Genomic DNA, 26,085 nt, shown 5'->3' with positions numbered 1-26,085 from the left:
TCATTCAGAGCATTGTATTTTAGCCTAATTTAGCAGTTCCGAGTTATCTTACTTTTGCATTTTGCTCGTTTCTTTAGCCTTGAATTCAAATTCATCTCCTCGTCTCTCTGTCTCTTGCCTGTACCGCTGCACTCGTTGTCTCCTGAACCTCTGCCTTCTTGCTTCTTTTACATAATGTTATGATCCTTGCCTGTCTTTGCATGTGATTGGTCTGCTTGGTGTGCCCAGCAAAATAAAGAAGATTCTCAGCAGAGCTGAGCAGGAGCGGTTAAAAGTTGTTTCGCTTTTGATGTTTGCTACAAAGAATCGGCTCGTTTGCAAATGACACATATTGCATTTATTGTTCTACTGCCCATGATGTTCTGCAGGGTGTTTGACTTTGTAACACGTGTACTGCACTTACTATGTTCCAGTAGTTTCTAACATTGTAGTTTAGCAATTTAAAGGAGTCTATAACATAAAAGAAGGTTTGTTTTGTTCTTTGACAGTGAATCTTTTTCCTGATGCAGGGTGCAGGCCAAGAATTTTACTTGTTTCAGCTTCATATTCATTCCTTCCACATGTTCAAAAAATCTTACTGCACCCCCATTACCCTGTAAAGCTTTCTCACTTGATGATAATCAAAGAGATCTCTTCTCTGATAAGATGCAGAGATGTCTCTGTGGACTCCTCAGTCCTTAGACTCAATACTTGAAATGTGCAATTCACTTGTATTTTTATTTTTATTTTTTTTATTCCTATTTATTCTATTTATCCCCTTTGTATATTTTATTTATATTTGTCTCTGTATTTATATATGTGTGTGTGTGTGTGTGTGTGTGTGTGTGTGTGTATATATATATATATATATAACAATTCTCTTTTTGTAACTGTAACTTCGGTCGTTGCTGTGCTTTTCTTTGGAAGTCGAATTTCCCAGAGGAACCCACCCGAGGGATTAATAAAGTTCTATCTTATCTTATCTTATCTTAAAATCTCAATTTTGTTCTTTTATACGAATCATTTAGCAAAAAGAGGAGTTCATACAGGTGAGTCATGGAAAATAGGAGCGATACTGCAAATATGTCCTGGTCCTGGGTCTGGTCATTCAGTGTTTCTGATTTTGAATTAAGTTATACTTTTTATATTATGGCTTTCTGGTTGTATGGTAATTATAGTTCTGGTTTTTAGGTTTTCTGTTCTGTTTCTGTGTTTTTTACTGTGTTCCACGTCTAGTCAGTTTTGCCTCTGTGCCTCATGTTTCCTCTGTTCCCAGGTCTGTCATGTTTCCACGTCTTAGTGTCAAGCGTCTGTGTGAATTGTCTCATGTTTTTATTTTCATAGTCCCTGTCCTGCGTGCAGTGTTTCTAGTTTTGCCTCCCCTTGTCTTGTTACGTTTGATTACTCCCAGCTGTGCTTTCCTCCTGTGTCTCATTCCCTCATTTCCCCTCACTGTATTTAAGCCCTGTGTTTCTCTCTGTCAGTGTTGCTTTGTACCGTTACCATGCTGTGTGCTTTTCCCCCCTCCGTGTTCTTGGTAGGGTTCTACCTCTATTCCCAGTGTCTTAGTTCCTTGTCATTAATTTCTAGTGTTCTGTTTTTGGATTTTTGGTTCCTAGTATGTTTTTGCTACAGCGCAATAAAGCTGCCTCTTTTAGTTCACCCTTGTGTCCTGTGAGTGCTGCATTTGGGTCCTTCATCCTATCTGCCACACAGCACACCTTGACAAAATAGCTTTAACAATGTTTCCAAAGTTTTCCAACCCACAGTCTCATTTTGTTCTGCTGCTCCTGCACCTGAAACTGTAAGTTGTGAGATCAGTAGAACCTGATTAGGCTTGAGAACTGGTAGGGTATATGACAGCATAGAGTTGGAGCATTGGGTATTATTTTAGTCCATTGGTGTTGAGGCGCTGTTTTGGACATTTTGAAGCCTCAGCTGTGGGCTGTTTGAGCAAGAAGAGACCATATTTGCATTAGAGGTTTTCATTATCAGCTAATGATAGCAAGCTTGATTAGCAGGCTGCATCCATAAATTCTATAGGTGCAGCACACCGATAGACTAGAATTTTACTCACCAAAACTAAAGCACAAAATTCTTGAGTGTTCTAATTATTAGTTAATGGATCAACAGCACAAGTATGAAGGGATGGTCAAACTGAGTATATATGAGCCAAAGCTGTTTTCATACCAGGATGTAAACATGACTTTTATTGCTGTAAAGTTTGGCATTTTAAAATGGGATTCTGAGATCTGAAGTTTTTTGCAGTTCAATGTGACAGTTGTTTTGCTGCTTCGGTATACACTAGACAAGTCAGTCTATCACAAGGATTACATATACCACCACATACTCTTCCATCAAAACATATGATCAGTTTAGAATGACCTGTTTATCTAATGTGCATGCCTTTGGACTATAGGAAGAAAGTACAGCGAGAACATGCAGACTCCACGCAGACAGGCCCCAGCCAACCACTGCTGAACACTGCACCGCTCTCTCATCGTGGCAGAACAGCATTTGAAATCATTAAAACAGATATATTAAAACCCATGCAGTATGAACACAAGTTAAAATTCAAGTGTTTAGACACTCAAACAGAAGCCGGATATTGTTGTCCTTGTTCTGTTGTATCCCTTCACTTGACCCCAAAACAAAATGTGGACCATTTCACTCTGTAACAATGACTCAGTCAGTTACTCAGCCAGACTATTCAGCCTGCCAGCCATCAAACAGTGAGCCAAGCATCATTTGTCTAGCCAAAAAGTCAGGTAGACCACTCCTTCATTCTAACTCTCTCCCTCAAACTGAACTGTCCAACAAGCTCGACGGTTTGACAAACGTCCAGTCAGCTGATTGGTCCATCAATCATCTGTTCAAACCTCTTTTCATCAGACGGACTAGTCATCCATCATCCAAAAGTTAGACACACATCCACCCAACCAGTCAGTAATTTCACAAGTCACCTCCAGCCAGTTCAGCAGGTCCGCAGCTCTCTCTCTCTGGGTCAATATCAGACACCCACAGGGTCTTGGTGCAGCCCTTCCACAGCCCATAGTGGGCTGTCAGACAAGTCTGCAAAACAAAGACTGTTGATTTAAAATCAGGGGTAATATTTTTTGCCATCGATCACAGGGTTTTGCCCTTTGGACCAAACAGCCTTTCATTTCTAAAAGGAAATGACTGTTTAGTTGGTACTTTAGCCCGTACTACTTCTACCTTGGACAGATAATATCTAAGACACTCTGTCACATCTGTTTATCAGTGAAAACAGCAACATAGCTCATGAACAGAAAAAAGTCTGACTTTCACCTGATTGTTATAGAAACTCTTCGGCGGTGCCAGCTCCACCCAGAACTCAGTCCCGACCCCGAGGACTGTCAGGACTACACCAACAATGGCGACAAAGAATGCTAATTTGATCTGGTGACAAAACAAGAACAATTTAAGTTAACGTAAGGATTTTTTTTTTTCATAAATGTACTGTCACTGGCGTGTGCTCAAGTCGTGAGGTGTAGTCAGTTACAGTGTCCCTTACACGCTGCCCTTTAGTCTCTAATTGTTAGCGTTCATTCCCAGATTATACAGTCTATTCCTATTTGGTAGGGACCCACACCTGCCAAAATCTAATACACAACAAAAGATAAACAGACTAACTAATGTGCCCCATTTATATCATATTTTATTCACAGCATTGTGCAAAAGTCTTGAAGTACCATTTCTTTATATTTTGCTTGGAAAATTGGAACTAGTTGCAATGATTATTGAAGCAATGCGGTATATAAGGCAAAACCAGACAGCTTGTACTCTTTTAGGCAACCTTTCTTTTAATTTCTTTTAGTAGTCTTCAGGAATATCCCTAGCCCCACTGCCTAAAATATAGGCCCAAACTATGACAGAGCTATTTCTTTTCTTTGTCATTATGCAAATGACCAGATGTTCATGCGAAGAATAGTGTAACTGCCACTGCCTCCAGTAAGAACACCATTAGATAAATTTCCAGGTTATTGCTTATAAATAACTTTTGAATACCGTCAAATTCAATGTAGTGACAAAACGGGATGTAAACATCTTAAATAAATATGTTTAGATAAAACTAAATATACTGCATATATATGAGAGAGAGAGTATTTAATTGAAAGTTAAACAAGCAAGTTAATGAAATGAAATGAAGACATCACTTTCAGTTTGTCACATATTAATTTATTTCTAAATGTATTTTTAACAGTAGTTTTTAGGGCATTTTACTGAGGATGTGTTGATGAATTTGTTGATTTATTTCTGTAATTTAAATTTTGTCAGTTGTGATCCTCCATACCATCCAAACAATAAACGGCAGCATAGAAATAGGACTCCTACCCATCACTCCTACACACAGCACTACACAGAATCAAAATGGTGCTTTCAGAGGTGTCTGGCTGAGCTCAGTTACATAAAATTACTTAGATTATTTAGACTAAGTCTGTAAAGCACATAATATTGACTTTTTTACTCATAAATCATATATGATTTGGTCACATATATGACTATAGTGACCAAACAAAGATATGTCCCATTCCCATTTTTTCCTCACTGCCTGATGTTGTCAGATGAATGACAGACAGCAAGGCCAGAAAATTGTTCTAATAGTAAAATAATACAATTTTGAAATAGGAAAATTAATAGCTTTTCATAGTCACATACCTATTTGACACCTATAGATTGCATTTCAGTTTAATCTTTATCACCTTATTGTCAGATAACTGAAATTAATCTTTTCAAAACATGTATTTTCTAATATTCAGAGCCATTTTCTGATCCTGTGGTGTGTTCCCTGTACCTTGACTTCACTTAAGGCAGCTATTTGATTGGTTCTGTTACCTCCAGACTACGATCATGCATCCAGAAAATAAACATACATCTACACAATATAAAACCAGTTACCTTTCCCTCCTGGGCCTCACTCATGGCATGTCCTGTTGATGTTGTCCTGCGGCGCTTGTTCCCACCAAATGTACTGCGTCCACTCATCAGGCTGGCCAGACCCCCTGCACCCTGGGCTGGTCCTCCTGGTACAGGCCCGCCAGCCACTCCGGGGGTCCCTGGGCCTACAGTGCGGCCCTCCTCGTCAGTCACAAAAAACGTTGACCACATTTTGAGAAAATATAAAACTACCAAGGAAGCCGAGCAGGGTCCAGTCTGTGGTCTAACTCGATTTGGGCTTTTCTTCAATTCAAGATTAAGAGTAGAGCAAAAACAGAGGAAATGGCTAGTTAGGAATTGAAAGAAAAACTATTAAAATGTCCAGAATGGGACCAGAAACTAGACATACAACGTCTTTAGGAGGAAAAGGTGCCAATTATCCTTCTCTTGAAAAGAATGCTGAGGAAAAATGGTGGCTTGGATGACAGATACAAAACCGCTAAGTGAATCATCATGGAAAAAATAAACGATTACAGATTAAAGAAGATGTACTGAGAAGAGTATCTTCTGAACATCAGTAGAGGTAGGTCAGGAGAGTAAGAAAGGACACTTCCTAGAATGAAAAGAGGGAACAAAGAATTAAAATGTAAGAGCCATTAAATATGTTTATATCATCATAAAAGAGGCTTCACATACAGAATGTGCAAAACATGCAAGAGTCACAGAAATATTCAAAAGTGTCAGCTAGTCATTTTGCAAAAGGCTTTATTATATAAAATTTTATTTTAGTAACAGAAATCTGAATTCTCAAATATACATATACAAAGTCAATATAAACTAATTCTTATCTTTTTGGACATAAAAACCAAAAAGCATTAAATATGCAGAATTTAAAAAATGTTATTACAGGAAATGCAAATGTGTAATATCATGATCTGGCTCTTTGATTCATAAAAAACCCAGCAATTTAAATCAAATGATTACATCTAAAACCATTGTGAACTTCATCAGAGGTCCCAACTCATACAAAGACATATTACACAGGTCTGTAACAAAAAAACTCCATAGGATTTTTTGACTGTTTCTTATAGATGTTTACTATGGAACAGGATTAGGGCCACCGGGGGAAAAAAACAAAAAAAAACAAAAAACGGGTGCATCGTTTTGTTTTTTTTTTGTTTGTTTGTTTTTTTCCAGAATTCTGAAAAAGAAAGTCAGAATTCAGAGAATTCTGACTTTAATCTTAGAATTCAGGCTTTTTTCTCTGAATTCTTTTTTTCTCAGAATTCAAACTTTTTTTCAGAATTCAGACTTTTTTCTCAGAAATCTGACTTTAATCTCAGAATTCGGGGGGTGGTAACATAACATTTACCAAAAATATCCCATGCAGCTGAATATTTTTTTCTTGAAGACCTGTTTTATTTGTGAGAAAGTATTGTATTATAAAACTAAATCCAGCTTTGACATTTCATTGTGACTGACCCATGGCTCAAGCAAGATGGTTATTTATGTCAGTGAACAATATAAAAGTCCATTATGAAGTCTCATTATCCGTATATCACCCAGGTGTAAATAATGTCAAACTCTCCAAAAATAGAAACTTTCATGAATGTCATTTGTTCAATCTTAAAAGTAAATGAACAGTTCACAAGACTCTAATTGGGCCATAAAAATGTCTATTCTGTTCTATTCCTGTGTGATCTGAGCCCACATGAAGCAGCTGTTCTGTAACAAAAGTCCACTGTAATTTGAGCCAAAAAAATGACTGCATTAAATAACCAGGATTCAGTGCTTTCATCAGTGCACTTAAAAAAAGGAAGAACACAATACTGGAGAGAGCTCGCAAATACTAGAAATCAGAAATAATTATCTGTGCCCTGTTCTCCATTTTTCATAAGGACACTAAGCCAATATAAAGGCACTTAGCATGGTGGTGTCAAAATCAATTATCTATTTTGAGATGTTGACAGCAAGCACATAGAGAAATAGTCAGCATAGTGAAATCTTAACCTGCTATCTATTCTGAGATACTTTGCGGTACCTCAGCGATACTCATCATGTTCAAGACACGACCAATTACCTATTCTGAGAAACTCTGTGATACGAAGTCACACAGACACATCGCCAGTGAACTCAGTCTTAAACCCTTTGTTTCTGGAGGGGGAATGACGCGGCTGCCCCGCTGAGTTCCACCCAGATGCGGTGACAACAGACACAACATGCAACCCTGTGTCTTGTTAGCAAAAATGAAAGCTGTTCCCTGGGGAGAAGACGCAATTTTACTTTCATATCAGCATCTACCTTGTGAATAAGATAACAAGTCACAGAGTGCAGGCTTAGAGACGTTTTCAGTCAGGTTTGTGAAACAGAGATAATAAGCCACAACAACACAGTAGAATATAAACATATGATCACATTAACAGACAAAATCCTCCACTTAATGCACATCTTCAAATTCTAAACCTTTACATATAATAATGCACTTCATTATAGTGATTTATCTCTGTTGATTGTGAAAGTGTCTTGCACAGTAAGTAGAGTTTTTTTAAACCTCTTATCGCAGGGCACAGAAGGATTTGAGCCTATCCCAACTGACATCGAGCACCCTGGACAGGGCGCCAACCATACGTATTTTCACCTTTGGCCAATTTAGTACCACTAATTAAACAGACGCATGCATACTCCACAGCAAAAGCTGATCAGCAGGTTATGAACCAGAACCTTTTTGAGTGTCTTGGGGACATCATTAATGACACTGGCATTTACAAATGTTATAACAATTTTATAGTGATTTGACAGTGCAAATGTATTAACTGCAAAGCAATTTGTTCTAATAGTCAAATTAGGTTGTAAACATTAGGGGCTCTCTACATAGTGTGTGGCCTAGATTAGTAACAGAAAGCCACAACTCAGAAAAAGTAATTATATACTTGAAATAGCTCTGGTTAGCACACACATTTATCCAATGACAAACATGTTCAAACACTGTTAGCAGTTAAATTCAACATATCTTCTTATATAGCATCCGTGTTATCTGCACATTTACACTAAAGTGGAAAAGAAAATGCAAAAATAGTTTATAGTTTTTCTCAAATGGTTATCTTGCATTAATAGGTAACATTACTCTGGTGTTAAGATATTTTCTAACAAGATTAAATTTTTGTTTAAAAGCACTTTTGTGCCTGATTTATTCATGTTGCAGAACTGCAACTTTTCCCCTTAATTAAGTAAAACTAAAGTTAACTCTGCTCCTGAGAGGGCAAAGGACAGCAGCACTCTTTATAAAAAAAACCAAACATTTATTGCATTTTGTGGTATCATTTGTCTTTGTGCTGGCACTCCTATAATAACGCCTACATAACACTGTAAAAATGACATAACAATACACTGCAGGCAATTTGTCAAAAAAACAGTGGTGCAAAGTGGTCACTATGAGCTTCCATATCTAAAGCAACAGCAAACACAACCACAACAGCAAAACATCACTGACATATTTAACTGCTCGTAGCTGATTTCAAATATTTCTTATGTAAAGTGCCTGGGCACCTGTTTAAAAAAAAAAAAAAAATTAAAGTCTGCTATCCTTACTCATCAAAACCAATCAGGTCTCACCTTATAAGGCATCCAATATAACACGCTGGAAAAGCAGCAATGAAGCATGAGCAGGAAAGTCCAGCGTCAACCTTTAACAAGTTCACTCACTTTCTTAGTGAATCCAAAAATAAGCCAACATGGAACCCACACAAACACGCACACACAACAAACACCATAAACACTCTGTAAAGGCAACGTTTGAAGTTCAGCTTTATTCCCCCACCAGCCCAGCCCCCTTCACACAGTTCAGCAGCCAGAAATTATCATGCTGAAATTAGACAGATTAGTCTCACTTTTTCACTCTTTAACACGTGCTGCACGCCTGCTTCACTGCGCTCGCCGCCATCTCACAAATATCACAACAATGACATTATCAAGTTGCTGACCTGGTTTTTGTGTGTGTGGTTCTGCTCGGAGTGACGGAGGGCGAGCTGAGGCCGGGAGAGGGAGTGATTGAGGGAGGGGAAAGTGAAAGGGTGAGGGGGGGAGGGGAGGGGGAGTGTAGGTCAAAGTAGCTCAGTATTACGTCTGAGGGGGGGTAGATGGGGTAACATGTGCTCATGCTTGAAGGAGGAGGTGAAAAAGAGATGGCGCGTGTGCGTGTTTGTGTGTGTATGTGTGTGTGTCTGTGGTATTCAGTCACACTGTAGCTTCTGTAAGTGAATCTGTTTGTTTACGCTAACATGGACAGTTGCGTTGGACGGCTGTCTCAGCTTCAAAGTGTACTTGTGCGAAAATGAGCACACACATTCAGACCCATCCCCTTCACTGCATGTGTGTGTGTGTTCCTGTGTGTGTGTGCCTCCTCTTTCTATTTTTGCTGCCCACCTGTTAATGACACTAAATCCGACCCAGGGGAAAGGGCTGCAGCAGGGGGCTTGTGTCAGCTCCGCCCTGGCTGTGAGGTTCATGTCTGCGGCCACAGCTACGATCCCGCTGATTGAAGAGGGAATTGTAGATTCAACACCTCAAGTAACACTGCCGGTTAGCTGTCGGTTGGCTCGCATGATCGGATGTTAGACTGGTGAGACCGATTCCACCAGACAGTGAAAACTTGATAGCTTACTGCCAGCTGACAGCAGCAATGAGACACCTTATCCAGTTTGTTTGCTATAACCAATTTAAAGCATTTAGTATGTTAGTCTTTAAGGACTATTATGAAACTTAAAATGAACCCATCAAACATTTGGACACTCAGAAACACTGGTAGACCAAGAACTACTTAATATTGTCATTTTATGAATTAAAACAAAAAAGAAAAACAAAGAAAACATTCTGATTTCTGTGGAAGTAATGGAAAGTCTGCAGCATATTGCTTTGGATTCCATTTTATTCTCTTGAACGTCTAGATGGAAATACTGAGCAGAGAAGAAAGCAATTAAGTTTACCATGCAACAAATATACATTAATGTTATAAACCTGTTGTTTACATCATTAAAAATCTGAATCCAGTTATACTTGTCTATGGATCTTGTGCTTGTTCCTGTGCTGACATGATTAGTGCCTCTGTTTTGTCCTTCGGTACAGCTTTGTCCAGCCACTGGTAGGATTTCCGGATGCAAACCACTTTCTCTATTTGCCGGTGGTACATACTGTGCAGGGGTCCTTCCATGATGGTTCGTCCTCTCAGAAAGGAATTGGCAAGAATACCAGAGGAGCAAAGCAACAACTACTGGTAGACAGAGCAGTCACCCAAGACTGCAAGACCCGGCTCCCCAACCTGTGCACTGCCTGGATTGATTACAAGAAGGCCTACGACTCGATCCTGGACCCACACCTGGATCCTGGAATGCCTAGAACTATATAAGATCAACAGGACCCTAAGAGCCTTCATCAGGAACTCAATGGGGATGTGCTGAACAATACTAGAGGCCAACTTCAAGCCCATAGCACAAGTCACGATCAAGTATGGGATCTACCAAGGAGATGAGCTGTCCCCACTGTTGTTCTGCATAGGCCTGAACCCCCTCAGTGAGATCATCAACAAGACTGGCTACAAATACTGACTACGGAACGGAGCAGTTGTCAGCCGCCTCCGTGACATCAAGCTGTATGCCAAAAGTAAATGAGACACTGATTCACTGATCCACACCACCAGGATCTACAGCAGGGACATGGAATGTCGTTCAGATTGTAGAAGTGTAGTCGGATTGTAATGAAGAGAGGGTAGGTAGTCAGAACTGAGAGGATCGAACTACCAGAATGCAACTTTGAGACACTGAGGAAAGCTACAAGTACCTGGAGATCCCACAGCAAATGGGAACCATGAAGAGGCCGCTAGGAAAGCTGCAACCACCAAGTACTTGGAGAGGGTCAGGCAAATCCTGAAGAGTCAGCTGAACGATAAGATCAAGATCCAGGCTATCCCTGCCCGTGATCAGGTACCCTGCTGGGATAATAAGTTGGCCAAAGGAGGCGATAGAAGCCACTAACATCAAAACAAGGAAGCTCCTGACCATGCATGGTGGTTTCACCCCAAGTCCAGCACCCTGAGGCTGTATGCTAAGAGGATGGAAGGAGGCCAGGGACTAGTGAGTCTCAGCACCACAGTCCAGGATGGAACAACAAACATCCACGAATACATCAGAAAGATGGCCCCAACCGACCGTGTGCTCAGTGACTTTGTCTGGTTTCTGGACATGTTTCCTTTCCATATGAAACATTGTCTTACTGCTATTGGATTCATATGCTTTATTTGGTGTTGGTGTGAGTATTAGCATAGTTGTGCAAGAAATTGAAAAGCTTGACTAAAGCATTATTGCTCCTGACAGTCATCAAATCAAACAATCAAATTGATTGTTATTATTCACATTTCACTTACATGGGCTCTAAGTAGGACTCACAGAAACAGTGGTCAAACAAACCCTCCCTCCAAAAAACAATCCAGTAAGAAGGCATCTCCACAAACAAAGCAGTCTCTAAAACTAAGGTGATGTTGATGTTGTAACAAATACATGTTTGTGGGCTCTAGCTCACTGTGTCGCAGTGGTACAAGCAGTTTGTTTTCCAACTGTCTAATCAGAGGGTCAGTGAATGGCTGGTCCTCCAGCTGCCAGAGGGAGAGAATACTGCAGTCAGATGTGCCTGGCATTGTGATAAACTGTGTGTGAACAAGCAAGAAGGTTAGACACAGAGGCTGACAAAGATGGATGACTGAGTGTGAGGGAGAAAAAGAGAAGATCAAGTAAAAGAGGTAAGGAACTTGGAAGAAAAAGAAGAATCATAGAAAGATAAACAGAAGACATGACATGTCCAGACAGTTCACCTCACTGCTTAGGCAGAGCAGCCAAATTAAAATGCAAAGCATCCAAAGATGGCTGATGGAGGCTCAGAGTTATGAACTGATCAGGTTTTAGCCACTAGAAATAGAAAGGTAAAAATCATGTTTCACTTGAAATTTGTTTTTCTAACTGAAGACGTTACAAATAAACATTGAATGCACACTGTAGATTCAATGGTTGAATCTATCTATTTATCTATCTATCTATAGGGTATAGAAGAAAAAGTTAGGACGACAACAAAAGGGAACAGATATTTTTTTAGGTAGCTCACTAAAGTCAAAGTCAAATTTATTTATATTTCACATTTCATACAAAAGCTGTTCAATGTGGTTTACGAAGACAAAAATAGAAAATATAATACTTACAATAAAATTTATTTTTCATGTAAAAGCTATGAAAAAGAAAAACATTTTTCAGCCCGATTTAAAATAACTAATAAATTTTACACACCGCAGGTGTGAGGGGAGTTTATTCAACAACTGAGACACATGAAAACACTAAATGCTGCCTCACTTTGTTTGGTTCTAGCCCAAGGAATATTAAGTATACCTGTTCCTGAGGACCTAAGTGGCCTAGATGCCTTATAGCTCTCAAGTAGGTCAGTAATATATTTAGGCCCAAGACCACTGAATGCTTTATAAACCATTAGCAGAATTTTAAAATCAATCCTTTTACATACATGCAATCAATGCAACGATTTCAAAATCGGTGTAATATGATCCATTTTCCTGGTGCTGGTCAGGACCCAGCAGCAGCATTTTGAATAAGCTGCAGCTAATAAATTGATTTTTTTTTAGTAAGACCAGTAAAATACATTACAATAATCTGGACTACTGAAAATAAGTGCATGATTAAGCTTTTCAGTGTCTTTCTTGGCCACAAGACCCTTAATTTTTGCAATATTTTTAAAGCAGTAATAGGCTGAGTTTTTTGATTACTTTGAGTTAGAGAGGTAAAGATATGAGGTCCATCTCAGTCCATGCGTCCATGTGCATGCAGGTTTCTCCCACACTCTACAGAGGGCAGTGACTTGTGACATCACTAAACATTAGCTTGGGTTGTCTTAAAGGGACACCACACAATTGTAACTGTTACAGGTCCCAGAACAGAACCCTGAGGGACGCCACACATAACCTTTATTCGGTCAGAATTATAGAATGATACAAAAATAATTCAAATGTGTCACATAAGATTTAAACCAATTAAGCACAGTTCCTGAGAGTCCCACCCATTTCTCTAACCTATCAAACAGTGTGTTGTGATCAGCCATATCCAATGCAGCAGTGAGGTCAAGCAATACTAAGACTGTAACTTTTGCTGCATCACTATTGAGCTGAATATCATTTAAGACTTTGATAAGAGCGGTCTCAGTGCTGTGATATGGTCAAAATCCAGATTGAAAAGCACTGAGAAGATTGTTCTGAGTGAGAATAAAAAGAATGTGCTTGAAAACAAAGTTCCTAAATAGCTATGCCAAAAATGTTAAATTAGATATGGGCCAATAATTACTAATTACTGAGGCATCCAATTAGGATTTTTTTAAAAATAAATAAATAAAATAGGTTCAATTACTGCAGTTTTCAGGGCCCTGATTGAAGAAATATATTAACTATCTGCAATAGTTCTGCAGATAGTTAGCTACACAATTAAAAAGGTTTTGTTTTGTTTTTTAACTGGTGGACAATATATCTAAAGAGCAAATTGTGGACTGTTGAACTATTTGTGTCAAAGATACAAAGTCTAAATGTTTTAAATTTCTTAAATTGTTAATAAAATAAAGGGGCACAGGTGTTATTACTATATCGCCAGAAATTGAGACACCAGCACGGACGTTGTTAATATTGTTATCGATGATCTTTGAAAAAAAAGGTCTTTCTTGCTCATTTCAACTTTTGATTATATATCTGAAGACTTTGTTCATAATTATTGTAATGAATCTGCAATATATTCACCGTGTCTGCACTCCCTTTTCTGAGTTCTAACCATTAAATCATTCCTCCAAGGTGAGCTTTCCCTCTACAGATAATTATGGTCTTAATCGGAGTAATAGCATCCATAACAGTCAAAGCATGAAGGTTAAAGCCATTTAACCAAGGTCATCAAGAGAATCCAAAAGCAAAGATGATGGTGGTGTGTAAGCCTAAATAAGCTGTGGACAGGTATCATCATTGATACAGCATTTTTTAAATTATTTTAAATTCACCTTTACCAGTAGTAATACAGACTACTGGTAAAGGTGACACAATAATGATCTGAAAAAGCTGTGTCACTGAGCACAACATCTAATACATTTAAACCTTTACAGACAACTAGATCCAATATATGACCCTTGTTATGCTCTGGATATGTCACATGTTGAGAGCATGTGACATATCCAGAATATGTCACATGCTCTCCAAAATATGTAACAATTCTCCAAAATATTCTCCAAAATATGTAACAATTCATTAACAAATCAGTTTTTTGCATAATCTAAATGAATATTAAATATTACAATCTCGCATCAAAACAACACAATCAAAATGAATACGAATAGAAGGTTAGAGAACTCACTAAATAATACTGCTTTGTTTCCTCACTTGACTTTTTTATTCTACCATTTCTTTAAATTGGAAAAGGTGACTGCACAGCAAACTTTAGAGAGTTCAGCTGGAATGACAGAAGACTCAGAGCTTTGTTCAAGGACAGTGGATACTCAGCATTAAGGGAAAGGAGATATTACTTATTCATTTTCTTCTCCCAGTTCACCCAGCCAATCATGAGATATGTTTCCGTGACCTTCTGGTGCAGTGCTACCAGCTTATTAGCATAATATTAGTTTTAAATAACAGTACTTGATGAAATAAATGTAGTCATGTATTATTAAAGGAAACCTGCATGCGTATATGTCCCGTGTGCAGTAGTGACCTCAACCAAAAGGTGGCAGTACCTGGCAGAGAGGTATATAGGGAGAGAAGGGTGAAGGGTGTGAAACTAAGCTGCTCTGATCCTTAAGGCATGCAGAGAGTTAGGACCCTGAAGCGTGAACTTGTGTACTGCAGTGAGGTCTAATGAGATTACACCAACACGATGGGAGAAGAGGATACATCAGGGTGCGTGAACCACTGAGGGTGAGCCTGTCCAAGTTCATGTTTACTAATCGAGTATCTCGAACACTGTTATTCTGGTTCATTTACTGGTTCCTGGGTCATTTAACCCTGCGTCTTGAGTTTTAATATATTTTGATGTTTGGTTTATGTTTAAGTTCATTAGCTTATCTAAGTTCATTACTATTTTTCCTATGTTGACTTGTTATAGTTAATTGTTTATTAGATTCTGCTTGTGTCTTCAACCTCTGTGTTTAAGTCTCCCTCGCCCTTCATATGTTTCATGTTTGCCTGTCTTATGTTTCCTGTTTTATTTTGAAGAGGTCTGGTGTCCCATGTTCATTGTGTTTAGTTTCACTTCCCCTGTGGCGTCATTATGTTCATTCTAATCAGCTGTGTTTCCACTTCCCCTGATCACCTCCTGTGTTTTTTCAGTCATTTGTTGGCTGATCTTCTGTTATCTTGACTTTTTCCTATCCTTGCATTGTTTCCAGGGTTTTTAATTCATGCCAGGTCTCCATGTCAGATTTCTATGTTCATGTTCCATGGTTAGCTTTAGTTTACCCAGTTTAGGTTGAGTTTTCGCCCCTGCCCTTTGTTTGTATTATTTTTGACAGCCTTAATAAATGGCTTGTTTTTTGTTTCACCAAGTTTTGTCTCTTCACCTTCCTGCACTTGGGTCCACCTTCTCACTCCCACGCAGTCAGCTTCTCTGCCAGACTGTGACAGATGATTTGGGCTTGTTTTGCTGTCACAGAACCGGCACACCTTACAGTCGATTATCAACATATTCTAGTCAAACTTGAGGCTGTCATTCAAACAGCGAAAGCTCAACTGACTTTCAATCATGCAGCAGGGAAATGATCTCAAGTAGGGCAAAAGATCTACAACAAAATGGCTGAAAAAAAAAGAATTAAGGTGTTGCAATGGCCCAGTCGAAGTCTAGACTTCAGTGTTATTGAAGTGAAAAGTTTGGGGAGAGCTGTGCATTAACAAATGCTGGAAAACCTCAATGTACTTAATGGGGCAATCGTGGCTCAAGAATTGGCAGTTCGAAGGTTGCCAGTTCGAGCCCCGGCTCGGACAGTCTCGGTTGTTGTGTCCTTGGGCAAGACACTTCACCTACTGCCTACCGGTGATAGCCAGAGGGGCCGATAATCCCTTCAAGTTATTTGCTTCTGAAGGTGGTTCTACAAACTATTAATCTTGGGGTTCACTTAGGTTTTCCACAGGACTGCAGTGGTTAAAAAAGGAAACTGAACTGCAGCCACAGACACTTAAAAGCCTAACATATCCTTAGTTCTCTTCCTTCTTTGTGTCTCTGCTGTTATTTGAATTTTCTTTTGTCTCCTGCTGTGTCTCTCATTGTTTGTTTCTTTTATTTTGGTAATCACTTTCTTTTTGCATCTAGTCGCTTTGCTGACTTTATTCTGTCTCACGCTCCTGTGATTGTCAGTTCCTCCCTATGAGATCCCCATGTGTTTATATTTAGTCTTGTGTCTCCTTTGTCAGTTGGTTTGTTAACTTCTCCTTGCTTACCCCTTTGTGACTCTGAAAAGTTTGAGTGTAGGTTTTGATTCTTGTTAGTTTCTTCTTCTGTTTGCCTTTTTGTTGGACGCATCCTGGATCTTCCCCGCTGTGCTTTTAGTTGCTGTTCTTTCACTTGTAACCTCACTAAAAATATTTTGTGTTCGCCAATCGAGCTTTCTTGTCGTTCTTCACATGAGTCTTCATGTGATCCACAGTGACATATCTTTTTAAGACAGAGAAGAAACATTTGGTACTGGCGTTAGTCATTGTCCTCCACGTTTGTTTAGGGCAATGTAACTGATATAGACAGTTACATTTAAAGTAATGAGAGAGTTTGGAATCAGCTCAACTGTATCTACAACGCTGGCTCCAGGAACGCAGTACTAAAATAAGTCTTGGCCAAAATATCTCACTGGCATTGAGATATTTGAACGGGATTCCTGTATATGTAGCCAATCTGCATATTTCCACAGTGAAGGAAGTGTTGTGTCTGATGGCTGCTCTACTGAATCTGGATTCTCAGGCTTCTGTGTTTGTGTGTTCTTTTAACAGCCACTGCCTCAACAAAGAAATGGGCAAAGATATGAAGATATGAAAATTCTTATTTTGAAGAAACAAATGAACATGATGGATCTAATCAAGACCAACCTTCTCCATAATCTTCCTCTCCCTTTAAGTCTCATAGCCCAAATGCAAATGAAGGCAGGCAAAACTAAGTACTATACACATCCTATTTTCTTTGTTCTTCAGTTTCTCTGTGACCTTGTGGTTTATCTGTGCACTGTCTCCATCATCAGCTCTCTTTCACTTTCAGTTGTTATTGTCCAAATGACAATTAGACATAATCATCCATGCGTCATTGGTGACCTGCATGTCACAGTGCAAATCATGATTTTAACGCACTCTTCCTCTTACTTGATGATGTTTTCCAGTTATTATGGCAGAACTATACTCAAACAAAAGGAAGCTCTTTCATTGGTCATGGCATTCAGACACTGACCTTTCTAAAGATACGCTGAGCAGAGTTTTAAAGATGTCGCACATTCTTACCGCGTTCTTTGTTTCATCTCTTTATGCTGCATACGAGCATTTCAAAGCCTTGGGATAAAAAAAGGATTTGGCCAGTAATTCTTATTGGAGCTTTTCCTTCCCTATGTCCTGGATGCTCCCTTTCCCACAAGTACCTACTTTTTAACTCCCTAGACCAGAATGTGGTCCAGTAGAGACAGAGCCCTTAGTGCTGCTGAGCCTATTGTCTGGGACAGACTCCCCTCTAATCTCCAACATCATATCTGAGCATTTTCAAAGAGCACGTGAAATGTCATCTATGCACTAAGGCCTTGTTGCACAGCATGCACAGCAACCCTGGATTCCTTGAAAAGTGCTATAAGTCTGAGTTATTATTACTAGTATTGTTATTATTATTAAGGACCCCATGATTGCCACAATACACATTTGGTCCACTCTACTGAGTGATCCTTATTTAAGGGAAACAGTTTACCGTCTCCCAGCCTTCTCAACTTGATGGTACTGCAAATGTCATCTGACAGCTTCTTTTTTATCTTGTCACAATTCCTACAGCTGCTAAATGTTTTTGTCACTTAAACATAAACACACACCAGTCAGCCACATTATTCAAAGTAGTGAGAACTTAAGTGATGATCTCACTTACAGCGAATTCATGTGGATGTTAATTTGACACATACAGCACACCGAAACCAAACGACTAAGCAAACACTCCACAGTAGAAATGGCACTGGAAGCTGTTTCCTGCAGCAGGACATTGTATCCTGCTAAAGTAGAAGTTCGGGCTGGAAAACTAAGTTTCCTCCTGAAATACTTCAAATTGCTTACTCATTTACATAATGTGCCTGTATTCCTGTTAAATATTTAGAAATTTATGGTAAATGGACTGATTCTTATATAGAACTTTTCTACTCTCCTGGAGTACTCAAAACGCTCTATACCACATGCACACCCAATCTCACAAGCACTTTCTCTATACTTATCGCTGTCTAACTACATTTACACATTCATACTCCAATGGATGCATCAGAGAGCAACTTGGGGTTAGTATCTTGCCCAAGGATACTTGACATGCAGGCTGGAGGAGCCAGGGATCGAACTACCAACCTTCCAATCAGTAGGTGGCCTGCTCTACTTCCTGAGCTACAGCCACCTGTACCCCTAAATTAAACCACTACATACTCCATAATATGGCTCACACCTCAAAAGTACAGCTAAATATTGTTTTGTTTTGTTTTTTCAGCTAAATTACCAGAAGAGTAAAGTATAATTATATTTAACTGTAATTATTTATTTGGTCCTGTAAACTTGATTTTATTGTAGTGCACCTACCTTAAAGTGTATGTATGTTTAATATAATTAATATAATTAAGTCATTTCAAATCAGTTTACATTTATGCACAGCCTTAATACACTTAGTCACAATTTCGCTTATGCAATAAGACTTAAAGTTAGACTCTGGCTATGTGCAACTATAGCCAGTAGCTGCCTGCTAAACCTCAGCTCCACCTAATCCAGTGGTTCCCAAAGTGGGGCGCAGAGCCATTGTGGGGGCCGGGGTATGAATAAAAACAAAAAGAATGCTTGGACACTGCTAGCATAATGGACAGGTCTTTGACGGGGCTCCCACACAAATGCAAAGCAGAAGATGAAGCATCGACAAATATGCTTCCAAACCAACTTCCTTCCAAGCCAAAGACTAGAAAATATGGTGAAGCATATCTTCAAGTGCCAAGGTAGGTAACCCTGACAGAATTTGTTTCCCCTGCATCGGGAGCAGCGCTGGGCTCTCCAAATCACAGACAAACAGTATCCCACATTCTTGATGTTTAGTTCACAAACACTTTTTTTCAATGTATTAATAGCAGTGTTGAATATTCTTACACAGTAAAAAAAAACTTTTACTTTTACTAATTTACTTTTATTTGTTTATTTGTTTACAAAAGGTTTGAGGTGTGGAATAAACTGCAATGTAATTTCAAAAAAAAAATATGGGTGTGTGTGTGGTTGTAGGATGTGTTTGTGCAGGGAGGGGGGGGGGGGATTTTCTTGTAAAACAAAGGGGGGGCTAGCAAAAAAAGTTTGAACACAACCTCTCGCTGTCTGTGTCTATGATTCAGCTTTCTAACCAATATGGTCACTTTTGGTTAAAAGTTAAAGTCTGCTATCTCATAGCTTAATACAGATTTATTCCCTCACATATCTTCCTCTCACCTATCTAAAAGCTGATGTTTTAGGGGTTACGTTAGGCCATTTGTTCGGAAATGGCACTGCAAGCTCTCGAACTGTCAATCAAATGTTTTATCAGATTGCAAAGTTTTCTAATCCACACTTTGCACAGAAATATTCAAATTTATTCATAGTTTCATTCCTGTGTGGTTGCGTTTAATACATACTTATCTCATTCTGAAAACTATTATGTGTCTGTCAGTCCTACACTGACTGAAATGCTTTTACCACATGAAGAGCTTTGTTTCATTCTGGCATGAATGCATTTGGGAGTAAAATAATATTCTGACATCCGTCACTCAACAGCAGTAGAAAGAGAGCGAGAAAAGACAGTTGGCATGAAAAAATAGTGTAATTTTTCAAGATAGGCACTCAGCTAGTTTAATTATTTGTGATCCTACACAGTCCTACTCAGAGAATTTATCATCTCCAAGGGTGATTTGCATGTGCTTACAGAAAAGAGCTATCTTAGTTAAAACTAGTGAATGTACGTAGTGGCATTTGTCAGTGGATGCAGATTACAATATCAAGAGAAAGAGAGCGAAATAAATCAATTTACCTCAAACTTATGTCGTATATGGACTGTAATTGCGGTAATTCGTGCACAGTAATTGCAGTATCAATAATATTAATAATAATATTAACACTATCTGCTCCATTAAGGGGCATCTATATAGAAAGTCGATGAAAACTGGCAACTGCCTCAGCAGGCAGAAAACGTGCTGATAGGGAGCTCCTAAGTCAAACTTTTATCAACCTCCAGAAGTGATTGAACTATCAGTGATTGTGCAGGATACTGTTTACTGATTTATAATGGCCACTAAATAAACTAAAGGGTTTCCTAGACAACCAGAACATTCAACATTCACTAGCAACTAACTATCAGCAACAAAGCAATCGTCTGTGGATTCCCCTTTAAAGCTCTTCAGTGGTGGTTGTGGTTGTAGTCAGGAGTTCTGAGTATGCCAAAAACTGCAGTTCCTTTAACAGCAACCTGGTTCCAAACTGGGGTTGACCCACCCTAATTGTTTGTGTTGTCAAGTCGATATTGTATGTGTGCAGCTGCACTACTCATTGGGATATTTATGGGTCTGATGTAAATACTGTGTCTCAACAGGAGAAGCAACTGTCTCCTTACCGGTTCTAATTGTGTCCGCCTTCCATATCTTTTATCATAAGCTTGTCTTAAAAAGTATTAGTTCACTTCCTTTTTTTTGTTGCATATATTTCACATTTACAGGTTTTAGATGATTGAATAATTTTTAATATACAAAGATAACTCAAGTAAGTACTAAAAGCAATTTATAAACATGATATTTATTTATAATCACCTCTGTTAATCCTTGATATTTCTAATTGAGTGATTTGTATATATTAGTGTTATTTCTTAAGTTTGTAAACTCTGTAACATATTGTATTGTTTAGTCTGTTACTGTTACTGTCTTGGAGCAACTGTAACCCACATAATTTCCTTAGGGATTAATAAAGTATTCTGATTTACTGATGGAAGAGGGCTATCCAAACCTGCCTGGCCCTGTGTGAGAAAGTAATGACCAGTTTTGTCTTCAGTTTCTGTCACTGGGATCTCTTCTTTTACCTCAGAACAAGAAAAAAGAAAAAAAAAAGCAGAAGTTGGGGATGATTTAGACTTGATGTCAGATATGGAGATAAAAACAAGTGATTCTACAATATTGCAATTTACTGAAAAATGGTAAAAGATGGAACCATTAAGATTAAAAATTGAAATGTAATTGAAAATCTTTAGGTTGAATCACAGGATTTAAACCTGCAGCGGTGAGGAAATGAGCCAAGGTGCAGTTTTGCATTGAAAGAGGCTTTCTAAACCCTGACTTAAAAGATTTGCACCATTTAAAGCCTGTTAAGATGGTAATTAAGAGTCAGTTTGTTGTGGTTGAAGTTAATAACATTTGGGTATTATAAACTTAGACGATTACTTACACTTTCAAACATGACATGTTTAGGCATATTTTAACAGGTTTGTTTCTGTTTTTGTCATTGTTGTGATTATTATGTTGCATCTGAAAAATATATCAACTTACACAAATAAAGAAAACAAATAAATAAATCAGATTTAACAGATACTTATATATAATATATTTAAGTATCTTCATGAAAAGCCTAGAACTTGACTGATTCAAGTCAGTGTCATTTGTTATTAGAGCAAAATTGTTTAATGTTTTATAACAATGACAATTTTAACTATATGTTTGGGTTATTATTTATTTATTTATTTATTGTTGTGTATTTGTTTGCTTGTTTCTATAGTTGGAACAAATCATATATGACCTAATCTGAAGGTTACAAAAATAACATTTAAGCAGTTGTTGGCTGTCTCTGTGTCTGTGATGCCATAACCAGAATAACAGGGGTCAGGGCAGGGAAAAAGACCTGGATTTAGATTGCCTGACTGCGAGCGGGTCAGCTTGAAACAGGCTTATGAAACATGCTTATAGGCTGAGGAACAGTCCAGACCTGCAGGTAAGCTGTCAACCTTACTGGTGTGATCTCAACATGACTCGTGGACGACATCACAGTTTTAAACAGAGCTGTAAACATGAATCAACATAAAAAAGAATGATATGTTAATTTCTCCAACATTTTCACAGGAATTCTGGGATAAAGAAGCTGCTCACCAAAGTACACTGAAGGTGACAAAGTTAGGTAATGAGTTCTATGTTATGAGCTGATTTTTAAAACTTTAGGTTATATTATTTCTAAAAATGGACTCAACGCTCGTCCACAAATCTGAAACTAGGAAAAGCAGAAAACATGAGAAACTAGAAAGAAATATTTTGTCTAAAAATAAAAATCAATTATTGGATTTCACATAAATGATTTTGTTTTGTTTAATGGAATGATGCCTTAAGACAAACTTTTTTCATGTTTAATGATTGATTTTGTCCTACAGAGTACATTTACAGACAAGTGACTACATGACATCATAGACTGGTATATTCAGTCTCCAGAACTCAGTCCAACAGAAAAACTGTGGTGGGAGCTGAAGCTTCAAGTTTTTTAAGTGACAGCCAAGAAACGTAAAGGATTTAGAGAGTTTCTATCAAAAGGAGCGGGTCAAAGTCTGAGACGTGCCCAAACCTGATGACCAGCTACAAGAAACACCTTACTGCTGTACTGACCAACATTTTGCCAATGTTGTAGTTCAGGGGGTTGGGAAGCTCATCTTGTAACCGGAAGGTTGCTGGTTTGATCCCCAGCTCTGTCTGTCTTGGTCGTTGTGTCCTTGGGCAAGACACTTCACCTACCCCCTACTGGTGATGGCCAGAGGGATGCTTACTTTTGGATAAAATACTTGTTTCACTCAATTACATGCAAATCGATTTCCAACGTTTATGTACTGTGTTTCTATTTGTTTCTCAATTTTTGCTTGATATTCTGTCTCCCCGCATTCAAATGAAACTACCATAAAAATGAGTGATTATTGATAATGTGTAAGCTTGCTGAAAATAAATAAATAAATGTTTTTCCCCCACAGAGCTTATTCTCACTGATTTTGGGTGGTCTTTTCACGTTGGATTACATTATACACTTATTTATGTAAACATCTGTAATGTAATTGTTGAACATTTGATAAACAGATACAATTCTAACATTTAAAACATTTATATAAAAAGATTTAGCCCCTTAATACAGCGTGTCAGGTATTAGGGATCAGAAACGGTGGGATCAAATACTTTGTTGTAGCTTTTATATTGAGCTTAGGAAGAGAAAAAAACATCTTTATTATAGCCTCGGCTGTTTTACAGCCTTGGAACCCATCATCTATCTTCTGATGGAGACAAAGGTCAGTGTTTTCATAATTCTGGTGCAGCCGCTCGCTATACAGGCCAAGATTTTTCTTCTGTGCAGCAGTTTAACAATGCAGATACCGGTAAATTAATTTAAAGAAACAACTGGAATTTTAATGGTGTTCAGACTGTGACCTGTTTTTGGAATTATATTTTGGCCATGGGATTTCTTCTAAAAAGCACCTGGCCTCTGGCATCAACAGTCTTGTCCCTTGCCTACATTATTATGTATGTTCATATGCCGATATCAGTGCACAGAGATCGCCTGATGCAAAATGGAGCTGGTTACAATATTAGTGGTGATGCTTATTAAAAAGTGTTCATCACTGGGTTAAAGGAGCCTCTGAGAATGCAACAGAAAGAAAGATCTGCCTTTTGAGCTAACATTAAGCAGCATCGCTCAAAATCATACCCGGAGAAATCCACCAAAGAAGCACAGAAAGCTTCTCTACACCCACATGCAGGTTCAGAAAATAGACCAGAATACAATGCAGACACAAGAACTGTTACAGTTTGTCCTCACTTTTTTTTTCCTAGACTCACTTAACTTTCACACTTTTGTTCTTACTACCACTACCACTCTCCACCTACATCTGCAAGTACACAGTGAGCTCTCACTACAGGTCGTCAATATGATCTAACATTAACATATTAATACTTTATTCTTTTGTCAGAGCCTGTAACTACACTCTATTTCTATGGGTTATTCCCCAAACAATGTTATAAGTCATGGTTAATTCAAATCAGGTAGTTTTGAAAGCCACACTGCATTTTTTACAGTTGGTCTGTCTTTAATTTTGTGTTTTTCAGCACAGCTTTATTCAGTCTTCCTGTGCTTTTAAAGGAACTTTGTGTTTTTCTTTATTATTAATCTGTGGTCCAGTGTCATCATCACGCTAGAAAGCAAGTTCAGCACAGTTAGACTTTCTCTGCATTAGCTTAAACCTAAATCCTAAAACCCCTGTGAGAGATAATAGAGTCACAGTAGAAATGGCCAACCTTCCTTATCTGGTCCGGGCTCTACGCTTCACATTCTGTGCATGCTCACATAAATGGTGGCTTTGACATGTCATTTGGCTTCCTCAGTGCAAGATGACCTCTCCAGGGTGACAACTTTAGTCAGAGCCATTGTCAGACAAACAGCTGAAAAAGCCATATGAAGAACACGCTGTAAATATATAACGATTAAAGTCAACACAGGTGCTGCGAACAGGGTAAGAGAGCAGTGGTGGTAGAAAACCATTAATCGTGTGAATTCCATTCATCCACACTTTTTCCACAGCACTGACCTCCACCATCCCCACCACCTCCACCAACTCTTCTGGGTAGACACCAAGGCATTCGTAGCATGTCCCAGGTCTGCCCCAGAAACTCATCCTGAGCCGTTTGTGGATGTGAAGGAGCAGCAGCTCTATTCTGAGCCCCTGCTGAATATCCTCAACTCTCCACTCGCTTACAACGAGTAGTCTCCAGATTCACCAGTTCACGCGTTCACCAGTTCATTCCCAAAGATATTTCTCCAGCTCTTGTGAATTTATATTAGTATATTTCTAACAAGGCAGCTGGACCTTAAAGCAACTGAACTTTCAACTTTATACATTTGATCATTACAGGTTATTCAGTGTTTCCTCACTATATGAAACTCATAACATTATAAAGCATAAATCATATTTATACATTTAAATCTGAAAGACTGCAAATTCCTCTGACTATGAAATAAAAGTACACACAGACTGTGCTGCTGTAGCTTCACTGTACAGCTTCACTCGGCTGTATTTTACACAGGCAACAAGCTGTGCAAGTACAAATCCCTTCACACGTAGAACATGTCCTCCTGACATGAATCACTCGAGATGTGGCAGTTCCAGCAAATTTTAACCTCTGTCCTCCAAACATAACGTGCTCCAGGTTATGTGTTCAACTTAGCTCATCATGGTGATCCAGCCAGGCACAAGGGTAAAAACAGAGCCACCTTCAAAACATTGCCTTTGGACTCAACATTCCTGGCTTATTAATATTTCTTCATGGTACAGCCCTCAGACTGCCTGCGGCCATGATGACAACAACAGCTCCTACTGTATCCTTCTGCTTTGATCCTCCATTGTTTTGTATGCAGTGCAGCTACAGTTTTCTAAGGATAGCTTGGAGCACTTGTGTTACCTTTAAGAGGGTAAATGGGCAATGACAGGCCGCCTGTATTAGAGGTGAGGTAACTGTGTCCTAGACACATGGATTTTTTTTGAAAACATCTACAAAACTGCTCAATAACGTGACTTAGTTTGTTGTTGTTGAGTACACTAATGACACCCTTAGGAGCCCTGAGAACCAGCCAGTCAAGGCGTGTAGGACTTTATCTGTCTGAATCGTTACTGATCTTCTGTAGCACTAAATATTGTACACGGTTGGGCGTGGTTGCGATTTGTGTGAGTGATCCAACTTGCCTCCATCTTATCTAAGACACCTGAAAGAGTCTGCAGTTTATTCAAAGTACAAGGAAGGCACGCTCACATTTCCTAAATCAGGTGATCACTTTAGTGTGCACGATTGCCTATTAGTCCAAAAATTAGTCCAAAGGTCTCATGATTACTTTTGTTGGTTTTTCTTGCATCGCTGAGGTTTTAAAAGTTATTACCT

General features: G+C 38.7%; 1 protein-coding gene across 4 annotated transcripts in view; it reads right to left on the bottom strand.

The window, feature by feature from the left end:
• LOC146548631 (voltage-dependent calcium channel gamma-6 subunit-like) overlaps positions 1-26,085 on the bottom strand; it is a 43,926-nt gene that overhangs the window by 6,560 nt on the left and 11,281 nt on the right. The window contains exons 1-5 of one of the 4 annotated variants that reach the window (XM_085261633.1): positions 8,859-8,898; positions 5,288-5,491; positions 4,900-5,181; positions 3,289-3,399; positions 2,943-3,051 (exon numbers count right to left, since the gene is read on the bottom strand). In XM_085261633.1, the coding sequence (XP_085117759.1) occupies positions 2,943-3,051; positions 3,289-3,399; positions 4,900-5,109 (430 nt within the window). In that variant the 5' untranslated portion in view covers positions 5,110-5,181; positions 5,288-5,491; positions 8,859-8,898. Of the gene's footprint in view, positions 1-2,942; positions 3,052-3,288; positions 3,400-4,899; positions 5,492-8,490; positions 8,655-8,765; positions 8,899-26,085 lie in introns of those variants that run through there. The other 3 variants (XM_085261631.1, XM_085261630.1, XM_085261632.1) reach the window with 3 other exon arrangements.

The sequence above is a fragment of the Mchenga conophoros genome, linkage group LG22 (genome assembly GCF_057382185.1).
Source record: "Mchenga conophoros isolate Kocher_MC1m ecotype Shallow Benthic linkage group LG22, M_conophoros_male_GT1.1, whole genome shotgun sequence".
Taxonomy (NCBI): domain Eukaryota; kingdom Metazoa; phylum Chordata; class Actinopteri; order Cichliformes; family Cichlidae; genus Mchenga; species Mchenga conophoros.
Note: the sequence above shows the minus strand (reverse complement) of the source record. Positions and strands in the feature narration are given on the sequence as shown.